At 43.1% G+C, this 18721-nt stretch overlaps 1 protein-coding gene across 2 annotated transcripts in view; it reads left to right on the top strand.

The window, feature by feature from the left end:
* Positions 1-1181: 1181 nt before the first annotated feature.
* The window catches only part of wdr81 (WD repeat domain 81), a 23642-nt gene continuing 6102 nt past the window's right edge, over positions 1182-18721 (top strand). The window contains exons 1-11 of one of the 2 annotated variants that reach the window (XM_086035022.1): positions 1182-1443; positions 5219-5683; positions 6617-10161; positions 10678-10785; positions 10875-11074; positions 11158-11339; positions 11687-11852; positions 12183-12348; positions 12428-13225; positions 16655-16800; positions 16910-17092. In XM_086035022.1, the coding sequence (XP_085891148.1) occupies positions 5322-5683; positions 6617-10161; positions 10678-10785; positions 10875-11074; positions 11158-11339; positions 11687-11852; positions 12183-12348; positions 12428-13225; positions 16655-16800; positions 16910-17092 (5856 nt within the window). In that variant the 5' untranslated portion in view covers positions 1182-1443; positions 5219-5321. Of the gene's footprint in view, positions 1444-5218; positions 5684-6616; positions 10162-10677; positions 10786-10874; positions 11075-11157; positions 11340-11686; positions 11853-12182; positions 12349-12427; positions 13226-16654; positions 16801-16909; positions 17093-18721 lie in introns of those variants that run through there. The other variant, XM_086035023.1, reaches the window with a different exon arrangement.

Genomic DNA, 18721 nt, shown 5'->3' with positions numbered 1-18721 from the left:
GCCAATCGCAGGGCACACAGAGACAAACATCCGCACTCACAATCACACCTAGGGGCAATTTAGAGAGTCCAATCAACTTAGCATGCACGTTTTTGGAATGTGGGAGGAAACCGGGGCACCCGGAGAAAACCCACGAAGGCACGGGGAGAACATGCAAACTCCACACAGGGAGGCCGGAGCCGGGATTGAACCCACGACCTCTGAACTGTGAGGCAGACGTGCTAACCAGTCGAACAACATTAGATATTTTATTCAGATTTGTTGTCAAGGTAAACATTCGCAGAAATTGATGTCTCGTTGAAGAAAAATGGACCAATTATTTGATTGCACATGACCCACACCACACGTTCACCCTTGGGCTATTACGCTCAATTTCTCTAATCATGTGGGGGTGTTCTGATCCCCAGATTCTTACATTGTGTTCGTTCAATTTCCCTGAAACATGAAAGGTTGCCTCATCACTAAAACAAACTCGTCTGAATGTTTCATCCTCAGAAATCGGTTCCAGCATGTTAACTGCAAACTCTTTTCGTCTTGGTTTATCATTTGGCTCGAGTGCCTTTAAGAGTTGCACTTTGTAAGCGTACAACTCAAGTTCTTGTGTAGGACCTTGTGCACTGTTGAACGCGGTAGCTGTAACTGTGTGGCAGCAGTACGGATGGACTTTGTGGGAGAACGAGAAAAGGATTGTCTTACACAATCGATGTTTTCATTAGATGTTCTTGGTCGCCCACTACTTCCTTTATCTAACACTGTCCCTGTCTCCATAAATTTCTTGTGCCATGCACGAATTGACGGACATGATGGTGGATCTCTTCCATACTTAGTTCTGTAGTTTCGCTGAGTCTACCTATCCGATTTTGTTTCAATAAACCATGAGACACATTGCGCCTTTTCTTGAGGGGTAGCCATTTTGTAGGGGTTCATTCAACATCACCTCTTTGACAAACAGGATCCCTGAAACACACAAATGCAGTGTGATAAAAATGTTTAATAAACACTGAATACAATAGAACATATCTGAATAAAATATCTAATCAATTGCATTTTTAATACATTTTTTAAATGGTAAAGAGACTTTACGTCGTTTCGTTAGGTTTATTTAGTTCAGCCAAAATTGTGCCGCTTCTTACTGGTCACGTGAGTCACATGACATGAGCATGGTGTTGTGTCACGTGACAGGCCGTCTCTTCTCCAAACATGGCTCCCGACTCGCGTCAAGCGAGAAAGCCGACAGGTTGGATAATGTCTGGTCGCTGACACGCATCTCCTTTGCGTAGCAGACGAAGCGGATACCTATCATCCTTCGTGCCTGGCCTCGTTTTAGTGAGTCAACTGTCACAACGGGCTTACAATGCCGGAGTTTGAGACGACTTGGTGATGGTAGCTTGACGCTAGCTGGCGCCTTTGGCAAAGCAGTTAAGGATTCCAAAGTTCTCCCAGGTGAGCCAAACATTGTAACTTGTCATGTTTTGTGGCTAAGGACATTAAAATGCGTCTTACATTTAACACCAAACTCGAGTGTCTGGTTTGTAAGTATTTAACTACCTGTTCGTGTTAACGCGTTCTAAGCTCAAGGCTACTTTTAGCTTTTGTAAACAAATTAATGCATGTTTGTTGTATTAATTACTGCCTTTAGTCAATCTTTCTTTTGTATTTGGATTATACAGTCAAAGTAAAAGTATGGAGGTCATTCAAACGCTTTAACCACAAATTTGCACTTAGTCGATGTGAGGTTGCATAATTTATTCAAGTTTATCATTGGGTTGGGCGATTTGGCCTTAAAACGTCAAATCTGTTTTCATAGAAATTCGATTTGCGATTTTTGTAGATTCCTCTTTGCTTCTAGAAAACTCAAATGACAAAATAACATTTTATATAAAGTCCGGGATTTGCTTTATTTCTCTTGAGAAAAAACAATCCATATAATCTAACTTTTTGAAAATGCTGATTGTGAATTTGAACCTTGAGAAATTAGCATTTTAAATGTGCAACAATTTACCATCATAAAATGAGCCAGCATTCTAATAATAGGTATCTTTGCTTTAAAATGCTAACAAAAAGGTCAGGAGGCTCCCAGGGTCATGAGCATGTCACAAAGAGGAAGTCAACCCAATCTTTTTCAAGAATATGTTCTGTACAGGCCCAATAGTTGAAACAAGGCAATATGATAAATATGAAATATCAGTTAAGCAGCAAAATCCTCCCATTTTTATCCATCTCTGGGAGGCGGCCAGAGTGACTTCTGTCGACTGATATGACATCAGAGGGTCACGACAAATCACGGCTCAGATGTTTTCTGAAGCTGAGCTATGATTGGTCGTTATCTGAGCCCTGAGCAACTTCGATGTCATTTTCAAAATGGCCGCCCAAAAGGGGTGGCTAAAAAGGGATGGATTGGTTGATTTCCGCTTTAAACAATACTTCCCTATAGTTTCTATAGTAAATAAAGTTTACCAAAATTTCAAAATAACTGAATTGTTAAATTTTCATTCCGCTTTATGATTTCAAACGAAAACAAAAGGTGCAGAGAGTTCCCAGGGTCAGCAGCTTATCTTATAAAGTTAATTGACACTTTGAATAAATAATTCCCTTAAGTTAATAGTTTTGAATTTATCTCTTATCGGCCATCAGTTTTTTTGTTGTTTTTTTTTAGCCGATTATTGCTCTATCCCCAAAATAAAAAAGATTGGTGCCAAAATAAAGTACTGTAGTTGCTACAAGGGTCAGAAAATCTGTTCAATATAGCACAGTTTCATTTTTTTTTTAAAAAGCGTGCTTCTCACTGTCTCCAGACATGTTGTTACTATAAGCAGTGCATTTCGGTTCGTTTTTTTGGAAACTTCGGTTCGGTATATTTTTGGTACCAAAAAACAGATAAAAAAAAAAAAAAAGTTTATTTTGAAAAGTTGACAAGTAAATGGTACATTTTTTAGAAAAAATAAATAAAAGCGAACCATTCGGGTGATATTCGAAGAAATTACACCAGAATAAAAAATACACTAACAATAAAGATCTCTTAATTTTGTAAACTATTAAGACACTAAAATCTTTAAATACTCAGCAACAAAAGCCTATGACACACCTAAGTATTCAAGTTAAAGACAAGTTGTCATTGCAGTACATGTATTCACTTTTTGTGACTTAAAAAAAAATACAATCACAGTTACAATTATTGCTAACTATATTAAAACTCTTTTTATAATGAAAAAAATACAGTAACTTTAAAAAGTCTTTATGAAAATGTATACACTTTGTAGGCATTGAAATCTTTGAATGGTCAACAGCATATTGTAACGAATTGGGTTATCTGTGTTGTGGTCGGATTTGTGTGTTGCTGAATTGTGATGTTTTCGAGGTTCATGAATGCATCGCACGGCAAGCGAGTGGAGCAGCAGAGAAAGAAGAGCGCGAGCAGTTGTACTTGGATTAATAAAAACGTGATCATTAAACAATGTCTGACGGCGTTTTTCTGGAAGACGCTACAATATGATAAATCTCGCTATTTAAGTTTGACATTTTGGGCTAAAAAGACTGCTTGCTTCCTCGTCTAAGCAACATTTACAGTTGGATGATGCCGTGCATGTTAGACCTGCTAGCTGCAACATAGCCGCCGATTTCATGTAGCAATGTCGGCACAGAACCTTCGGACTTATCCACGTATCTTTCCCCATCGGCGATGGGGAACAGGAAAGCCAGAATAATGTTCTCAAACAGGAGACTGCAGTGTACGCGGGAACCTCCTTTTCTGGCTCTCTCTTTTGTGCCGCCACCCTCCTTTCCCGCGAGCAACAGTCAACTCCGTGCGTAAGCTCGCACTAATAAGTGGACCGAACCGAACGCAAGTGGACCGAACCGAACATGCCATACCGAAACATATTAATACACCCAAGTGTACCGTTACACCCCTAATATATATGTATATATATATATATATAAATGAATATATATATATATATATGTATATATATGTGTATATATATATATGTATATATGTATATGTATATATATATATATATATGTATCTCTCTCGTTCGCGTTCTCTCGCACTCTTTTTATGCATATACCGTATTGGACCGAATATAAGACAGCCCTGATTATAAGACGACCCCCTCTTTTTCAAGACTCAAGTTTGAAAAAAGTTTTTTTGAACACCAAATTAATTTTTATACAGAAAATGATTACTGTACATCTGAAACAAATGATTATAACAATATATTTGAGAGAAAAAGCATGTTATTTTGCCTCATTCAAATCTTGATATCTGAACATTTGAATATGTAAACTAAAGTGCAATCACATTCGTAAATGAATGGCTTCTAGTTTTTGAAATGTAAATAAACCAATCTATTGTGATCAACCAACAAAATTTCAAAAACTGCATTAACCATCAAAGTGAAGTCTAAGTCTTGCAACAAATCTGAATAAGGAAAAACATTGCAATAAAATTATGCAAACTGGTTTAATTTGAGAGTAGCTGAGGTCTGTCATGACAGAACATTACTCTTCACAAATTATCTGCCTCGCTGTGCGCACGTCATCCTCACGTGACGGGTGGGCCTGGGGAGTCAAGTTCAGCATTCGCTTCAATGATATCTGGCGCCATCAAGCGTCGTGAATGGGTATAATGTCTAGACCCCGAATATAAAACGACCCCCACTTTTTCAGTCTTATTTCAATGCAAAAAACAGGTTATGGGCTCCCGTCCTTAATGGGTTAATCATTTACAAAATTAAGAGCTCTTTATTGTTAGTGTATTTTTTACTCTGGTGTAATTTCTTAGAATGTCACCCGAATGGTTTGTTTTTACTTTTATTTCTAGAAAAAAATGTACCATTTACTTGTCATTTTTTCAAAATAAACATATTTAAAAAAAAATCAGTTTTTTTTTTTTGGACCGAAAATATACCGAACCGAAGTTTCCAAGAAACTGAGCCGAACCAAAATGTGATTTAGCGTACCGTTACACCACATTTGTATATGTATATATATGTATATGTATATACAGTATATGTATGTGTATATATATATATATATATATATATATATATATATATAAATAAATAGAAAATTACCCACTCAGTGTAATACAAGAGTACGTTTATGGCGCATCATGTGAGCTCACTCTTGTCATGTAATTATGCCGCTACTGTAATATAACTCTTGTAATGCTGCTACCACCTCCTTTTCTTCTGGATTTTTTTTCTTATCTTCTCAGGACATGTGTGAGAAGCGATTAAATTTGCCCTTGTGGTTAAAGAGACCTTCTTCTGTCTACATGTGAGTGTAGCTCGACACTTTGCAACTTTGAGCACATCACAATGGATTGGCTGGTGTGCGCTGTGGAAAAAGACCTGGGAATTGACCGGCGGCAGCTGGGCGCCGGGCCGCGTCGCCAGGAGCTTGTCGCTCTGGTGCCCATGCGATGGCTGGCGGCTCTCCAGGAGAGGAAGCTTGTGCGTTTTGTCCACCTGGAAAGTATCAGCGAGGCGGAAATCCGCACATACCTTCAGTGTCCCCAGGCTAAGCTGCCGCCTGGCTGGACACGAGTGTGCGTGCAGGGTTTAAGGAAAAGCAAGCTCAGTTACAGGCTGGTCAGAGACCCGTGTCTTCAACTGAATGACTCATCCACAAAGGACTCCTACGTTAGCACCATGCAGCATGTGTCGCTGCATAATGTCAGGTACTGAACACACAAGAAGTCACAGCATATGAAACACATCTTGTTTGTGGTTTTCGGTCAACTTCCATTACCAGAAAGAGTTACTTCTCAAATCGAGTGTTGTGCAATTGCACGCGTACAGCTTGCTTGTCTATTATTCATTCCCTCCAGGATTTCACGGGCATTTTTTGTGATTGTTGCCTTCTAAAATGCCTGATTTCGTGAGCAATTTTCCTAAAAGTTGCAATAAAAATTGCGATAAAGGTGGAATTTTTAACAATCAAACAATGTTTGAAAAAGCAACAGTTTTTACAAATGTGTATATTCTTTATTGAAAAGGATATTTAGCACACATCTCCTCTCAGCATCTGGAGTTTCATTAAATATGACGGCAACAGTCTTTCTCAATATGGCTCCACACTGCTGCTGCTTCTTTCTAGACTGCAGCTAAATATTTTTTTTGAAGCTGATTATAACCCAGATAGGATCCTCCATCGATGACTTTCTTTCTCGGGGATCTTCTCATAGCTGGATGGTCACAGTGGGATGTTGACAGCTTCACAGATCTTACAAGATAACTTTTAGCACTCTTTGACTTTTTCCCCCAATAACTAATTGACATCAAGTTGCATGTAGAGTGACAAAATTGACTTTGTACAAATGAAGGCTTCCTCTCTGATTAATGACTGGCCATTAATGTACCACAATTTGAGGAAATGTGCTCAAATACATTATTAAATTGGTACCCCTCTGACATTGTCAGCCTAAATGGAGCATTATCTTTGAAAACGCAGAAATATTCTTCTATTGTAGCTCAATTGGTTGTGGCGGTGAGTGGATTTGATAAAAAAAAATGTCATTAGCGGTAGAGACTAAAATAACAAATAATAATCGAGCCAAATGAAGTCATACTGGACGAAGCTTGCCTCAATTACTTTGATTATTTTCTTCCAGGAATCTTTGGCATGAAGCCCACAGCAGACTTGTGCAGCCGTATGCCGGAGCTAGTGAGCAGATGCATGTCGCGGCTGTGGATGCAGTCCGACACGCCCTTCAAAAGCTCTTCAACTCTTCATTCATCTCCTGTGAAAAAGTGTCGCCGTCTCTCTCTCCAGCCAGAGAAAAGGAGAACTTCTTGCCGTCAGCCATGTCCACTTCGTCCAAGCAGAAATCGGACCATTTGTGTCCCAATGTTCTATCAGCCGAATGTCTGCTGGAGACGGCAGAGGTGCTCTATGTGGTTCTACCTTACACGCAGTATTCACTCCACGATATAGTGTCTTTCAGCCCAGCCAAGCTCGCCAATAGTCACGCCAAAGTGTTATTCATTCTCTACCAATTGCTGACAGCCATGCAGGCGTGCCACGCTGCTGGGCTCTCCTGCGGGGACCTCTCCCTGCTGGACATAGCAGTGGACGAGCAGCTCTGCAGTCGACTTAAGATCAACCTCGCCCATTATGAGGAACTGGATTCTCCAAGCGATGATGGTCCTGCAAGGCTGGTAGCCAAAAGTGCCCCACCAAGAGTCAGCGTGTGTTCAAGCCAGGAGAAGAAAGTGCTTTGCAAGGACTGCTTTGATGAGCTCAAAACTTTAGTTCTTGACTGGGTCCATGGGCGGGTAAGCAACTTTTCCTACTTGATGGAGCTCAACAGGTTAGCGGGGCGGCGAGAGGGAGACCCAAATTACCACCCGGTGCTGCCATGGGTGGTGGATTTCACAGTGCCGTTTGGAAAGTTCCGGGACCTCCGAAGATCCAAGTTCAGGCTCAACAAGGGGGATAAGCAGCTGGACTTCACCTATGAGATGACCAAAGAGGCATTAGCGGCTGCAGTGGGCAGCGGTATAGGGGGAGTTGGTGTTGGAGGAGACTTGTGTGGCTCGATCAGTGCCAGTGGAGCTGTGCAAGCAGACCACCTCCACGTACCTCATCACGTGTCTGACGTGCTGTCAGATATTACATACTATGTCTACAAAGCCCGGCAGACACCCAAATGGGTGCTGTGCAGCCACGTGAGGTCCCAGTGGGAGCCTAACGAATACCCCTCCAGTATGGAGCGCATGCAGAGCTGGACCCCTGACGAATGCATTCCCGAGTTCTACACAGACCCCTCTATCTTCCGCTCAATACACCCTGACATGCCGGACCTGGATGTGCCTTCCTGGTGCAAGTCCTGCGAGGAGTTTATCGAGGTCCATCGACGTCTCCTGGAGAGCAGGGAGGTGTCTCAGAACCTGCACCACTGGATAGATCTAAATTTCGGCTTTAAGCTGTCGGGCAAAGATGCAGTCAAAGCTAAGAATGTGTGCTTGCACCTAGTGGACAACCACACCCATCTGACCACCTATGGTGTGGTCCAATTGTTTGACCAGCCCCACCCACCTCGCTTATCCGCTTCCCAGTATGCCCCGGCAGAACCTCCACTCGTTGGCCTCGCTGCCCTTGACGTGCCTTCTCTACACATCCCACAAATCGACATGGTGACTGACTCTGTGGATGGAATGGTGCCAGAGTCCACTGGGTGTGAGTCCAGTGGCTGGACTATGGTAGACAGAGATGAAGAGCTTGAACAAGGAACTGAAGCCCTAGACTCGTTAATGTCGACAGGCTCATCTAACTCTGCCACTTATTCTGTTCCAATGCCAGGTATGAGTACAGCGGGAGGCAAGATCGGAGATGCAGCACATATAATATCCCACTCCCCGACTTCCTTCTCTGGTGATTTCACAAGCGCTGTAGGACCTGGTTTACGCAGTGCTGTGCTCCAAAGAGGTGGGCCGGTGAACAAAAAACACACGGAGGGAAGCGTGACCACCACCAATGCAGAGAATGTCAAGATCCTTCTCCCCGAGGGCTTCAACCCGCTGCAGCCTTTAGAAGAGCTGGAGAAGTTGAATAATTTCCTGGTTAAGAGTCTGCACGCTAAAGTATTGCATCCTGATGGAGCCTCAGAATGTGAGCTTGAAATGATCAAAACGCCGCTGTCTCTCACGAGGCTCTACGAAAGAGATATGCAGGCCCTCGGTGTGCTCATTGCTGAGATATTCTACTTCTCAAAAGTCAGAGGCTTGAAACTTGGTGCCCACCTCAGACAGCGTTTCCGTGCCGTTTTGAAAATGTGCTCTCTTGGCCTCCGGGACGTCCCGCTTTCTTTGCATCATGCTCTTGAAAAACTGCTGCCAATAGAGAACCACTCTGGAGAAGCACACCAGTTTCAACACCCGCTGCTTTTTAACTATGATCCCATCTGTGATGGCCTTCCACCGCCAACCCCCTCCCAGTTATTGAACACATTTATTACTCCATTTCCTTTCCCATCCTACTTTGCTGCACTCCATTGCTTTATCTTCTCCTACCACACCAAGATGGAGACTGTGTGTAGCCTTCAAGGAAGGGACATAGTCTTCCAATTGTGGCAACAGTTAGAAACATTTCTGCGAGGCGACATCACCGCCGAGGGCCTTGAGATTCTCTTACCCTTCATCCTAGCCCTCATGCTTGAAGAGTCCACTGCCGTCTATGCTGCTTGGTACTTGTTTGAACCCATCTCGAGAGTCCTGGGCCCCAGAAATGCTAACAAGTACCTTTTAAAGCCACTGGTCAATGTCTTCGAGAACCCTCACTGCCTACGGGGACGTTTCTATCTCTACACCGACTGTTTTGTTCTGCAACTGATCGTCAGGCTCGGCCTGCAGGCCTTCTTGTCCAACCTGCTCCCACATGTGCTGCTGGTCCTCACCGGCTTCGAAAGCTGGAGCTCCAGTTCTGCCGGAGAAGCTTGCAAAGGGGTGCGGCGTGCCACTTGTCCTCTGGGAGAGGAGGAGGAGGAGGAGGAGGAGGGCTTTCAGACTGGTGATGTGCGCTCCTCATCTGGATCTGTGAGTGGGAACATGGGTGGTGGCAGCGGGGCGAGCGGAGGTGTCGGGGTGGTTGGGGACACGGGGTTGGTGGACTACTCCTCGGGCATCAGTCTCAGTGACCAGGTGTTTCTCTCAGAGGCTGAGGACTTTCAGAATGAATTTTATGTTAACAGCACAGGGGGAGACAGCGAAAAACAGGTGTACCAGAATTCTGCTGCCAAGGACCAGGACCACGAGTCTTTGAGTGTGGGCAAGCTTAGCGACAAAAGCAGCACAAGCGAACTCTCATCAGGCGACGGAGACTCCATGCGGGATCGAGCCAGTCTTAAGTCAGCAGACAGCAGCCAGGACTTGAAGCAAGCCAGCGAGGGAGAGGAGGTAGCAGAGCTGGATGAGGAGGAGGCAACGGAAGCTAACGATTCTAAAGTGGTGGCAGATGACATTTCAACCCCCAAACTGGAACTCTCCCTCTCTGGTTGCACAGAAGTTTCGGGCGCAACTGTCGCCACTCTTGAGAGTGAATTTGTGAGTGGAATGGTACTGGAAGAAACAGAGAAAGGGATCATGGGGGAGCAGGAGGAAGAGGTGGACCAGGATCCGTCGGAGGAATCGCAAGCGAAGGAGCAAAAAATTCTTCTCGGTGAGATTGCGAGCCTGTATTGATAATCTTCATTCAAAGATCATGTTTTAAAGAGAAAGTCTAGTCAAAAAAGATATTTACAATAATGTTTTCTATGCTCCCCCACTAGTCTAAACACTGTTTGTGGAATATGAATGAAGCAGAAACAATCTACCTGTTTTTATCCATCTTAGTGAGCGGCCATTTTGCCTTGTCCAGGCACATGCTATCGATTGAAAATGACATCACAGTGACTAAGGGCTCAGGTAACGACCAGTCACTGCTCACATGTTTTCTGGGTTTGATCATGTGGCATTCACAAGCTGAGTCATTTTCAGTGGCCACCATGTGTCAGGACAATGCAAGAAGGTTGCCCCTGTAATGGATAAAAACGGTGCGATTTTTGTGCTTAATTTATGTTCCACGAACGCAATAATCATCAGAATATTGTGTTTTGAGGAGTGGGGCAGCATAGAACATACGATTGTAAGGACAATAGTTGACTTGTCGTCCCTCTAAAAAAATCTCTTCACACAGATACAGTCTGCAAAACTATTCGGTGGCTCTCTGCCAAACTTGGACCAACAGTGACCTCTCGATGTGTGGCCAGGAACCTGCTGCGATTACTCACAAATTGCTACATCAGTGCGTAGACTTAAGTAGTATTCCATAAGTTTAAATGAGTGTAATTTTTCAAGCATGCCTCCCTATTTCCTTTTGTGTTCTACTCATAGGCCCTGAAAGTCATCATTTCGTAACTGCCAGACCTGAAGAGAGCACTTTGGAGAGTGTGGGAATGGGCAGCGTTTATGAGAAGAGACCCGTGGTGGGCGATCAGACTGCTGCATCTGTGCTGGATTGTCTCATTTACATCGCACAGCTTTACGGCGAACCTGTGCTCACCTATCAGTACCTGCCATACGTAGGATACCTGGTAAATCCTGCTTCTAAGCAGATTTAGTCAAACACTCGCTTTGTAGAACATACTGAAAAAACATCTTTGTAAAATGCCTGCAGGTGTCTCCGCCATCCTCACAGCGTCTCAACACGCGCAAGGAGGCCAGCCTGCTGGGAGCTGTTGCACTTACACAGAAGATAGTGGTCTTTCTCAGTGATACCACGCTAATGGACATGCTCATGAAAATTAATCGGGATGTGCTACTGCCACTCCTCGACCTGCTCACCAGCCCCCACATGGGGTAAGAGACTCCTTGAATTGCTGTACAGTGTTACTTAACTAATCGCAGGTGATGTGTTCAAGGATCCCTCGCAGTAAGCCATTATGAGCCCCTCCACACGGTTTCCACCCCTCTAAACATCTGTTATGCTTAATAACTTTTAAAATGCAAAATAAAGAACCAATACCGGTACTGTAAATCAATGTACTTCCGGCGGAAGTTCTTCTTCGTCTTCCATTTCAAATAGAGAGAGACTGAATCCACAATTACCAAACCGCGAAGTAGCCAGGGAACACTGAATTAATGTTTTTTTTTGGTTTATTTTATTATTTACCTATCCCTGGTTGTGCACCTCCTGCTGCGCCCAGGTTTCCCAGTGGAGGGCAGACGCGAACCGTGGTGTGTCTCAAGACACTCAGCCTGATGGCTCTCATCTGCCTGCGTATTGGGAGGGAGATGGTGCAGCAGCACATGGCTGACACGCTGCGCCGGTTCTTTTCAGTTTTCTCCTTGCTGCACTGTCTGCGGCCTCAGGTACTCGTGCATTTGTAATTCACAGCAACTGAAGACTCTCTCGTCGAATTTATTTCCAGAAAGCTTTCAACAGGCAGACCTGTCGCAGCTAGCTTTATGAGAATCAATTGGCACACAGACAGATGAAAACATGGCTAAAAATAGAAACATGAGACAGGAACTTGGAATACAAGTACCTGACAAGGAAGGAGTAGGAAAGACAGTATGAATTTGTGAGGATGTGAGATGCAAGACAGTTGTTACTCTTGTGGCAAATTAGAAATGGTTGGCGTTGTAGTTCTCCTCATTTCTATTCAGTAATGAGTTGGGACTGATTCCTCCTCACTGCAGATGGAAAGTGCACCCCACAGAGTTGTAGGGGAGGTCACAGTGGTGGATGTTCGCACACCTGAAGAGTGCACTGCGACTTATGAATTGTCTGTCCTGGAGGAACTGCAGTCGGTGTTTAACACAGAGATGGCGCATGCCTCATACATCCCATTTTACTGCCTCATTGGTAAGGAATGCCTCATTTTAGCTGTTGACTTGGAAAGTGTACTGTTTGTATTCATGAGTGTATGTTCTGGATTCTTTAGGTGATATTGCAATCCGCAAACTGGTTCCCAACCATGAGCTGGTCTGGCAGTTGGCTTCCGCATACCATCAAAGCGTAAGTCATGCAGCGTCAAGAGTGGACATGCCTCCATCCTCCTCTTCTGGTTTCAGCAGGCTGGCAGGTTGCAGCCCCTTCCCCTCACCTTCCACTAGTTCCACCCTGCTCGAAGACGCCCTCCCTGAGTCAGGAACGTTTGGGAGCCATCTGGTAGGAAACCGAATCCAAGTGTCCAGGGACTCTTACTATGGTGGTAGCCCCAACATGAATTTGGCAAGCTCTTGGGGACGCTCCAACCATACCACCGCCATTAACACAACCCCCTCCACTGTCACAACTCCTTCCATTGGTGCAGCCCCTTTCTCATCATCCTGGGTAACCGGACCACATCCGGAGGACAGCGCCCTGAAGCAGGAGCTGGCTCGTAGCGGACGCTCTTTGCAGGGCAACTGGCTGGCCTACTGGCAGTACGAAATCGGCCTTAACCAGCAGGATCCACATTTTCACTTCCACCAGATACGTCTGCAAAGCTTCCTGGGTCACTCAGGTGCCAACAAGTGTTTGGCACCGCTGGCGGGGGAGGATTACTTCCTCTCTGGGGGTAAAGATAAGACCGTGAAACTGTGGCCACTCTATAACCATGGCGACGGCACACAGGAAGTGGAGCCCAGGTTAACATATACGGACCATAGAAAGTCTGTGTTCTATGTTGGACAATTGGAAGCTTCACAGGAGGTGGTCAGCTGTGACGGCACGGTGCACCTTTGGGACCAGTATACAGGTGAGGGACATCATGCTTAAATTTAGGTCGCATGCTCAGGCACAGTGGGTGGCCCTCGGTATTATGACCGCCATGACATAAAACAATTAGAGGATAAAGTGGAAGTCAAAACTGTTTTTTTTTTTGTTTGTTTGTTTATTTTGAAAAAATGACAACACAAAAAATAAATAAATGCAAACCATTTGGGTGATATTCGAAGAAATTACACCAGAATAAAAAATACACTAACAATAAAGATCTCTTAATTTTGTAAACTATTAAGAAATCTTTGTACACGCTGCAGCAACAGCCTAAGACACATCTAAGTGTTAAGGACAAGTTTTCATTACAGTACATGTATACACTTTTTGTGATGAAAAAAATACATACAATAACAGTTATAATTATTGCTACCTATATCAAAATTCTTTTTGTAATGAAAAAATACAGTAACTTTAAAAAGTTTTTATGAAATTATATACACTTTTTAGGTATTGAAAACTTTGAATGTTCAACAGCATATGATGAATCTCAATATTTTTATGTTTGACATTTTTGGCTAAAAAGCCTGCTTTCTTCCTCGTGGAAGAAACATTCACAGTCGGATGATGCAGTATTAAGTGCGTTATTATGTTAGACGTGCTACCTGCAACATAGCCGCCAATCTCCATGTAGCAATGTCGGCACACAACTTTGGGACTTATCCACGTATCTTTCCCCATCAGCAATTTTAACAGGAAAGCCACAAATTTTCCCAAACGGGAGACCGCAGTGTACGGGGGGATCTTTGAGCTGTAGCTTGTTGGTGTATGCCATAGAAATGCCATTATTCCATGCATTTATGATTTATTACGGCTTCTGGCGTACTGGCCCTCTTCTGTGCCCCCACTCTCCTACGCGTGCAACAACACTCAATAGTGTCCGTGTGAAAACTCGCCTACTCGCGCGTAAGTCCGCGTTAATAATAAAAACTGATCAGAAACGGTACGCAAGTGGACAGAACCATACATGCTGCACCGAAACGTATTAATACATCCCGTTACACCCTTAGTATTTACCATGTATTTGTCTTGTGGATGCTGCACTCATGACTACTGGTATTGTAACTGGCGCCTCTATCAGTGGTATGGCATCTACTTAAGGAAGTATGGTACATTTAGCGAACCATGCATCTTACTGAGTTTTCTAAATATTGGTTTACCTTATAGAACAGGGATCACCAACATTTTTGAAGCTGATAACTTGAGTAAGGGTGGAACGGTTCACAAAATCCACGGTTCGGTTCGATTCGCGGTTTTGTGCTCCCGGTTTTCGGTTCGGTATGCATTGACTCTTAGAGAAATCACTTGTCTTGTAGTTGAACATGAAACTGTATGTTCACAGCGTTATTTTTAATGACTATTATTAATATTTAGATTATTATTGTTTTTTTCTATTTATGCCAGTGGACTATAGTAGCAGGCATATTAAATAACTTCTCTTCTCTTGGACGGCTAACCAACCTGTGTATGCATCTGTTGCTATTCATACAACATAATAAGTCATGGTTCCCTGCAAATACATCAGCTTTGTGTTCAACAATAAAAGCCTACATTTCACACTGAGTAAGTACATGTGTGACTAAACTGAGGCAAGCTAATTATTTCAGAATGCATACTTTTTGTTATTTTTCTTTGGTGGTTTTCCATGACATTTTTCTTACACAAAATATGTGCTTTGGCTATGATCTAATATTTACTCTGTAATTAAAGCTCAAACATTAAATAAGTCTTATATGATGCACATAGACAGTAGGCCTAGATACACCAATCCGACGTCGGACATCAGTAAGCGTTGGGACGTCTGATTACGCCGTCTGATTGATGTAGCGAACACCGTCGTAACATCGGACCTCGTCAGGAAGCGTCTGGTGGGCGTTACAGCATTTTGAAACGGCCTCGTGACATCCGGTCACTCTGATTGGCTGTTAGCTAGCAAATCAGAGCACGGCGCACGAATGGGAAGAGACAAATGCGGATAAACAGTGAAGCACGCTTTTGCTGCTTTAATCTTCTTACAAGCACAAGAGCGAGGGTTGACGGCCAATATCTTTCCAGTTGGCTTTTTCTAACCATACAATACAATACAATTTTATGTATATAGCGCATTTCATAACAGCTACAGCTGTAACAAAGCACTTTACATACAATACAATAAAAAGGCCATAATACATCAAGTGGAATCAAAAGATTAACATAAAATACTATATACAGTAGACACCGGAAAAGAGCCGAAAATTTCAGGTCTGATCACAAAAGGACCGACAATATAACATGGATCAAACCGAAATACGGTAATCGACCGTTTTTGACGGATTTTAAAAAACGTTCCACCACTAAACTTGAGCGCTTGGGAACTGATTCATGCGAACGGCTACCAGTCTGATACACACTTGAGTCATAACAATTAGGAATCAGACAAAAAAATGCAATATGCAACATTTTATTTCTGTAACTACCCACTACTACAACATTCCTAGGATATCACAATTGGCCCATCACGGGTGATCTATTTTTAGAACAGGCTTGTTGGCTACTCATGTGGCCCTTGGGGGCAACGTGGTGCCCGTGGCCACCACGTTGGTGACCCTTCTATAGAACCTTACTAAGTCACATGAGATGACAACCACAAGAATTTACAGAATAGCCGGGTTTACATGGAGCCAGATATTCCTATTAGAAAGGATCCGAATGTCCAATCGGAATGTGAATGCTCCATATAAAACACCCCAAATGGAATAAAAAGGCAGAATCCGAATGGAACTTTCATTCAGATTCACAGGGGTGGTATATTCCTTTCCGAACAAGCGTCATGTAAACAGTTAAATTGGAATAGCGAGGCTACATCCGGTCTGCGCATGCTCTGTTTTGACGTCGTTGTATACGCACTTTAAAATGGCAGCGTCTTACCAGAGCTCGTCTGCGATGCGAGAATTTGTTTTAAAGTACTTGTAACTTGTTTTTATCAGGATGCTACTTTAATAAAAGTGTTTAAACAATCGCAAATACTGTGCTAAATAGATAAATGAATGCCATCTTGATAGATCACGTGTTGTTTACATCGATTTCCGTGTGTCACACGGCTGTAACACGGCTGATCTGATTAACAGGGTGGAGCAAAGTAAACGGCCGATCGGAGCAGATCACGTCACATGTAAAGAGGTGAACAGAGGTCTTCATTTGGAATGATTTCAATCCGAATGACAAAAAAGTCTCCATGTGAACCTGGCTAATGTTAAATACCTCTCTGTCAATCAAAACTGAACATGAGGTGGATTTTTCATTAACTTGTGCAAGTGTAGCCAATGTAGTGTATGTGAAGCTACAAAGGCATGAATATTGTAAAAAAAAAAAAAGAAAGCATCACTTCCTTTTTTTATAAACAAGGGAATGCTATGTTCTCCTATCCCAGGGAGACAGATCCGCTCATATGAAGCAGTGGATGGGAAGAATCCAATTACAGCCGTCACCACCATGCCTGCGCCACACTGCAGCGTCGTGTTCGGAAGCGCAGATTCCGTCCTCCGCTTCATTGATCCTCGGAAGCCCGGACTGCAGGTACTAAATTATCCGCGCAAACGCATCCCCTTGAGACCGACATCCTCACATTACTTGACAAAAAATTTGCCATTTGACAATAACAAATCTTCACTCTCTGTCCCCTCAGCATGAATTCCGGCTGGCGTACAATAACATAAGCGCTGGGCTCATCCGATACCTGGCCGTTAGCCCGACGGGACGCACCATAGCGGCGGGGTTCTCATCTGGCTTCATTGTCCTGCTCGATGCACGCACGGGCCTGGTACTGAGGGGCTGGCCGGCACACGAGGGAGACATCCTCCAAATGAAGGTATGATAAGTGTGTGTGTGTGCGTGTTTGTGCCGACATGACAAAATCAAAGAACAAAGGTATCAAGTAATCCCCTGCCTTTTCACAAATTCACTTACCGATTTCTTTAACCTGTCCTCAGCTGTACACTGAAAAACTCACCTATTTGCAGTTTTAGTGTTCTTTCTATACCGCTCAAAGATGGCACTAGAGCCCTTTCTAATTGGTCTTTATATTTTTGTTGAGTGTATATAAAGTGGGTACGGAAAGTATTCGGACCCCTTGAAATTGTTCATTTTCTGTGTCATTGAAGCGTTTCATTTTATTTCTCAATGTACACTCATCACCCCAATCTTGACAGATAAAAAACAGAAATGTAGAAATGTTTTCACATTTATTAAAACAGAAAAACTGAAATATCATACCGTCACAAGTATTCAGACCCTGACGCATTTTATTGAGTAGAACCCCCCTTTTGAGCTAGTACAGCCATGAGTCTTCTTGGGAATGATACAGCAAGTTTTTCACACCTGGATTTGGGGATCCCCTGCCATTATTCCTTGCAGATCCTCCCCAGTTCTGTCAGGTTGGATGGTGAACGGTGGTGGACAGCCATTTTCAGTTCTCTCCAGAGATGCTCAATCAGGTTTAGGTCAGGGCTCTGGCTTGGCCAGTCAAGAATGGTCACAGAGTTGTTCTGAATTCACGCCTTTGTTATTTTAGCTGTATAATTTGGGTCATTGTCTTGTTGAAAGGTGAACGTTCGCCCTAGTCTAAGGTTCTAACCAGAAATTATATTGTAACCTTGGACAGATCTGTGCCTTGCCACAATTCTCTCCCTGATCACCTTGGACAGTTCCTTTGACCTCATGATTCTCATTTTCTGTGACACACACTGTGAGCTGTAAGGTCTTGTATAGACCTTTCATAATCAACTCCATTCAGTTTAATTAAACACATCTGGACTCCAATAAGGGAGCAGAACCATCTCAAGGAGGATCAGAATAAATGGACAGCATGTGAGTTAAATATGAAGGTCGCTGAGTTGAGTGTACATTGAGAAATAAAATGAACTTTTTGATTTTGGCAAATGGCTGCAATGACACAGAAAGTGAAACATTTCAAGGACTCTGAATATTTTCCGTAGCCACTGTGCATGTATGTATGTATCTATATATGTATGTATGTATGTGTATAAGCATACCGACCCACCTAAATTCTCCAAATTGTATCCTTTGCAATTTGAAAATTGCATTCTACTACAATGCAATGTTGATTTGAATGGTAGTGCAAAGCTGAATCAAGAGCAAAAAAAAGTATTCTAAGACGATTGCAAATTTCACCAATGCTAACATGCAATATTGTTCCACTCCTTTTCTGAAGATGGCGGTAATATATCTTCGATTTAGAAGGTAGGGCACAAATGACAACCTTTATCACATAATTTAGTCTTAATTGAACCTAACAGGAAGTCTTGAGTTCCTGAAAAATACTCACACAGGCGAACCGAGGACATCTGGACTATGGCTGATGTACTCACTACAATACCAGCGTGCGGCCTAAATTACACTAGTAATCTAGTATCAGTACTTTGCTTGACCTATCATATGACTTTGAATGTATTCCCACTTTTATGTGGCAAAGTCGGTA

This window comes from Filicampus tigris, chromosome 7 (genome assembly GCF_054856515.1).
Source record: "Filicampus tigris isolate MCC_2025a chromosome 7, RoL_Ftig_1.0, whole genome shotgun sequence".
Classification (NCBI taxonomy): Eukaryota; Metazoa; Chordata; class Actinopteri; order Syngnathiformes; family Syngnathidae; genus Filicampus; species Filicampus tigris.
This window is presented reverse-complemented; position numbering and strand designations above follow the sequence as displayed.